The sequence below is a fragment of the Caloenas nicobarica genome, chromosome 10 (assembly GCF_036013445.1).
Source record: "Caloenas nicobarica isolate bCalNic1 chromosome 10, bCalNic1.hap1, whole genome shotgun sequence".
NCBI classification, from domain to species: Eukaryota; Metazoa; Chordata; class Aves; order Columbiformes; family Columbidae; genus Caloenas; species Caloenas nicobarica.
In genome coordinates this window covers 12,970,204-12,974,930 of record NC_088254.1, presented here as the reverse complement: position 1 = coordinate 12,974,930, position 4,727 = coordinate 12,970,204, and the positions used below count along the sequence as shown (strand labels likewise).

General features: G+C 42.3%; 1 protein-coding gene across 1 annotated transcript; it reads right to left on the bottom strand.

Moving 5' to 3' along the window:
• Positions 1-439: 439 nt before the first annotated feature.
• BLOC1S6 (biogenesis of lysosomal organelles complex 1 subunit 6) lies at positions 440-4,727 on the bottom strand. The gene is made up of 5 exons (XM_065641373.1): positions 4,537-4,727; positions 3,584-3,728; positions 2,414-2,501; positions 1,723-1,809; positions 440-950 (listed from the first exon to the last, which is right to left on the bottom strand). Exons 1-5 carry the CDS (start codon positions 4,580-4,582, stop codon positions 831-833), a joined length of 486 nt encoding a protein of 161 aa, XP_065497445.1. The 5' UTR covers positions 4,583-4,727; the 3' UTR covers positions 440-830.

The window sequence follows — 4,727 nt, the reverse complement described above, 5'->3', positions numbered from 1 at the left end:
AGACCACACAGTCTTCCTCTTGAACCATTACAGAAGCAATAGTTTCCTGGTTTGACTCAAATGTTTGTGGAAGCACAAATTCATTAATCTTTGCATTGTGCACACAGCAATTTTGAGAATCTTTAGTGTTCTGCTTCCTCCTCCCCACTCACCAATTCAGCTGGGAAATTATTCAGAAGTTACTTTAAAGCTGTTCTTAAGTTACTTAATAACAACAACAAAACAAACAAACAAACACAAACAAAACCAAAACAAGACCGCTGCAATAAAGTGAGCTTTCAGGCAAATACACTGAAGTTTCTTCAGTTCAGAGACAGACCAAACCAAGGCCGCACAAAAAGTCAGTATTTACGAACCAGGGCATCAAAAAGATACCCCAACTGCCTGAACCAAAGCAGTTTCAGTGAAACAAGCAGCCACTGAAGTCTGGGGATAAAAATTGACTTTTAAATAGAATTCTTTATTTTCTCTGAAAAACATGTATGCCAGACACCAAATATCTCAGAATTCTGAACACCAGAACAGACGAAAAAACATGGTTAGGCATTTAAAACCATGATGCCTAAGTTCTCCTATATACATATATTTAAAAATTAGCTTACATTATAATAGTATCAAATGGCATAGCATTACAAAAGAAGGCAACTTGAATGACTGAAATTAAAAAAAAAAAAAATCGTTACCAACTCTACTATTACTGTTCTGGAATTTATAACATCATAGAGTAGACTGTTGCTAGTAACAGCTATAGCCCAGTTTAAGCAAAGTCTGTCTTAATCCCAGAGAATGCAGAAATGATTAATTTGGACAAGGTGCTGCATGCTCTGCTTTCACATCCTCCTAGCAGGTTTTGCTGTTAACTGCTTCTCTCTTTCAAGTTCCTTCTCACGTTGCTGTTCTCGTTCTAGTTCTTCCTTCTGCTTCTTTTGTTGCAGCTTAAGTGCTCTTTTCTAAACAGAAAAGACAAGAAAATAATTGTAAGTTCTATAGCTGTATTCAAGATGGAGCTAAAACAAAATCCCTCCCATTCTCTTCACATTATCTTCTCCAGTCCACCCTGTTCATGATTGAATGCTGCACACACGGTTCATTTTTTTCTTCCTCCCACTTCCTTCTCACTGTTCAGAAACAGCAAGTCTGTGACCCGCACAGGGAAAACACAGCCTGGATTATCTTCGGTCTCACTGAAACTCATCCTTCATGTATACCAGACAAGGCGCGTACTGTGCAATTTATTGTGTCCAAGACAAAATCTTCTTGTGGAACATATCGAAAGACTAATCTTGCCAGAACATAACCAGAGACCGCCTATATAGCATGAAGTCAGTGAACCTATGCCCCTGTTAATATTACATTAAATAGGAGAAATTCTTACGTTTATCATAGTCTAGTTTTCATCAAAAAAAGGCACAGAAACTGAAAACAACAAAGAGAACTAGTTGGAATGGAGCTGATTAAGTAACAGAACAAAGCACGATTCTTATACCACCTAAACATGACACTGAGATTTACGAGTAGTTCAGATGCATAAGTTGCTGGAGCACAGGTAGTGAAAGTTTAGAAATGTACATGGACTGGTGCTACTGAAAACATCTATTTAAGAAAAGGACTGAAGACTATTTTAATCAGAACTTTCAGCACACATCCAAAATAAAAAGTTAGATATTTAATAACGTATTATTGACTTTTATGTTGGAAAGTAAAAATATTTATCCCACTCACTTTTAGCTTTGATGTCTTCTCATGGAGCATCATCATTTCATTTCTAATATTCACTAACTTGTTGTGATAGTGTTTAGCTTCTGAAAACTTAAAAAAACCATAACAGTTAAGGCAGCGACTGTCAAGTTGGAACGGTTGTTTTATAAAGCTACACAGCAAAATAGCAATCAAAAACATAGTGGTTACCAGAACAGTTTGATAATGGATTAAACATGTCCAAGTTTATATATAAAGCTTACATATTACATGTATTAATATAGAAAACTACCATATCCCAACAGGTACACCCACTAATCTACTAAATTAAGATTCATTAAACAGAATAAAAATGCTACCATTTTATGCACTGTGTATCAGTGTTTCATGCACCCTTCCTGCTAGGCTGGAGAGGTGCACAGAGCTCATGTTGGAGCCTCAATCCTACCAAACAATGGCACACATTTGCTTCAGCTGCTGGTTTTGAATGACTAGACTTACTACCAGTGGCCAACCCAGCCTGCTCTTTCTTCCCAGTGCCCTTCCTACTCAAGGTTCTGCACCCTCTCCAGCAACAATTTGTCCCAAATATCTGAACGAGTTGCTTCTCTTCCTGTAGGTCATTAAGAACAAGGAAAATTCGCAAGTCGCTACTAATGCGTCCGCAAGAAAATCTACACTAGCAGATATTTAAGAAAGCATTAATAGTACTTACCAAAGCATTGATATCAAGAATCCAGTTACATTCTTTGAATTTTGAAATTTCTTGTTCTAATGTTTCTAGTAATACTACTTGGTTCTGTCTGAAACGAAAAAAGATGCAGAAAACCAATGTAAAGCAGTGCATATGCTTTTCAACCAGCCCTTTAAATAAATACTACTTTAAATCATAACAATATAAATACATGCTTCCCAATATTGGATTCCTCTTATGCGTTGTTAGGGGATTTCAATAAAGACATGAGTAAATGGTTTGAGAAAAATCCCAGCTAAAGTACACACAAATTCAGCTGGCATGATACAGCATAGTGAGATATCCAGGATGAATATCCGAAAAGCCTGACCGGGCACTCTGCAGGTTGCAGTGAGTAAACACCCCAAGTTGAATGAAGGGAAAAACAACTAGCTCTTGACTTTCCACTCAGTTGCCTCTGCGTCATGCTGCAGGACAAAGATATTTCTGTATAGATCTTATGTGAATCCTCGGTACTTATTAAGGATCTTTCATCCCACACAGATCAGCTAAGTCTTTCCAGACACAGGCTGTCCTTGGCAGCAGTATAACCACATCACACATTGTGGAACCCAAATCAATGCACCCTGCAAAACCCCAGCTGGCTCTGTGTAAAGCCCCTTCTGGCATCTTTGCATCCATGGCAGATCCAGTCTGCACTTGAATATAAACTATTCTCAGTTAGCGAGATGCCAATGTGTAAAGAACTTCTATCTGTTTAACTCCTTAATTATATTTTCCAAGTGTATCTTTTGAAACGCAGTTTAGAGACTGGACAACAACAATATAGCACACTACAAGATGCCCCAGGTACAAACTGCATTTCTGCAAACAAAATAAATCTAGCTTTCAGAAGACTTTCCACTACGAAAGTGAAAAAGTATTTAAGAAATCTGCATGTTTTCTGCTATATCTGGCTTAGGGTATTTCAGTGTTCTTGCATTATATATTCTTCAGTCAAAGTTCTGATAGACTACACTGCAGCTTATACACTCCCCAGTATTCCTGCCAGTCACTCAGCCATTCAGAAGGCTATAGGTGGAACACAGAAAAGCTACAATAAACTATATTCCAGTTAAGGGTTACTAGAACGTTAAAAAATGGCAAACGAAGTATGCACGTATAAGATGTTGGTTTTAAAAACTTGTTTACGTAAGTTCTTGTAGTGCTGATTTTGATTGCTGAAGGTCAGGCAGATAATAAGAAATGAGTCCTTCAGTTAGCTGCTCCACAGCTTTCTCATCTATTAAAGGCAGATCTTCTACTACTCCTTCGTCTGGAGATGTGTCATTAGGACCTGTACCAAAGAATAGCAAGGTTGAATGTGACAGGTCAGCATGCACTTCAAGTTTCACCTAAAGTAACTACATACTCCTATTTAAAATTTAAAAGCATTTAGACACTCAAGTTATAATTCTTTGCACTTTAACAACTAGACTGTCCTTCCTTTTTCCTCTCCCTCTCTATGCCTCCCTCATGAGCTCTCTGGTGAACAGTTATCTGAACACAAGCAGAACAGAAAGAGGGGAATAGAGTATTCCAAAGACATCTTATAAAAAGAAAAATCCAAGTATTTCAGTCTACTGAGGAAATAAGAGGCAATATCAGTAGCTGTGGCTATGAATCAAGAATACCTAAACATTTGCACACACCCGCCCTTTGCTTTCCAAGTTAGAAAATAAACCCACATCTACCAAATAAAGGTCTTAGCCTTTTGCTCAAAACACGTTAAGACCTCACTAAAACGCCACACGCCGAACTCCAGAAGCCTGCAAGAATCAGTGAACAAGTTTCCGTGAATTTCCTCTGGGCAAAGCTATAATGACCTATCGTGTGCAGAGCTCTTGGGCAATACCGAGCTGCACAGGCCGCCCCGCGCGGGCGAACACGGCGGCGGCGGCGCCTCCGCCCTCCAGCGCACCCGCCCTGGCACCGGCGGCGGGCGCTGCAGCCCAAGCCCGGGCTCACGGCGTCGCGCTCCGCGGGGCCTCAGCTCTCACCGGGGCCGGGGCCGGGCCCGGCCGCCTGCAGCCCCGCCAGCCCCGGGCGCGCCCCGAGCCGGGCTGCCCCGGGCCCTCCCCGGCCCCCGCACTCGCCTGCCGTACCCAGCGAGGCCGCCGCCTCCTCTTCAGGCCGCTCCGCCACGCTCATCGCTGCCGCCCCCCGCGAGGCCCCTCTCGCAGGGCGGGAGGCCGCCCGGGCTGAGGCCGAGCCTGCGGCGGGAGGAGGCCGGGGCGCGGCGGCGGGAGGCAGGGCCCGGGCGGCGGGGCTCCGGCTGCCCTCACCCAGCGGGGCG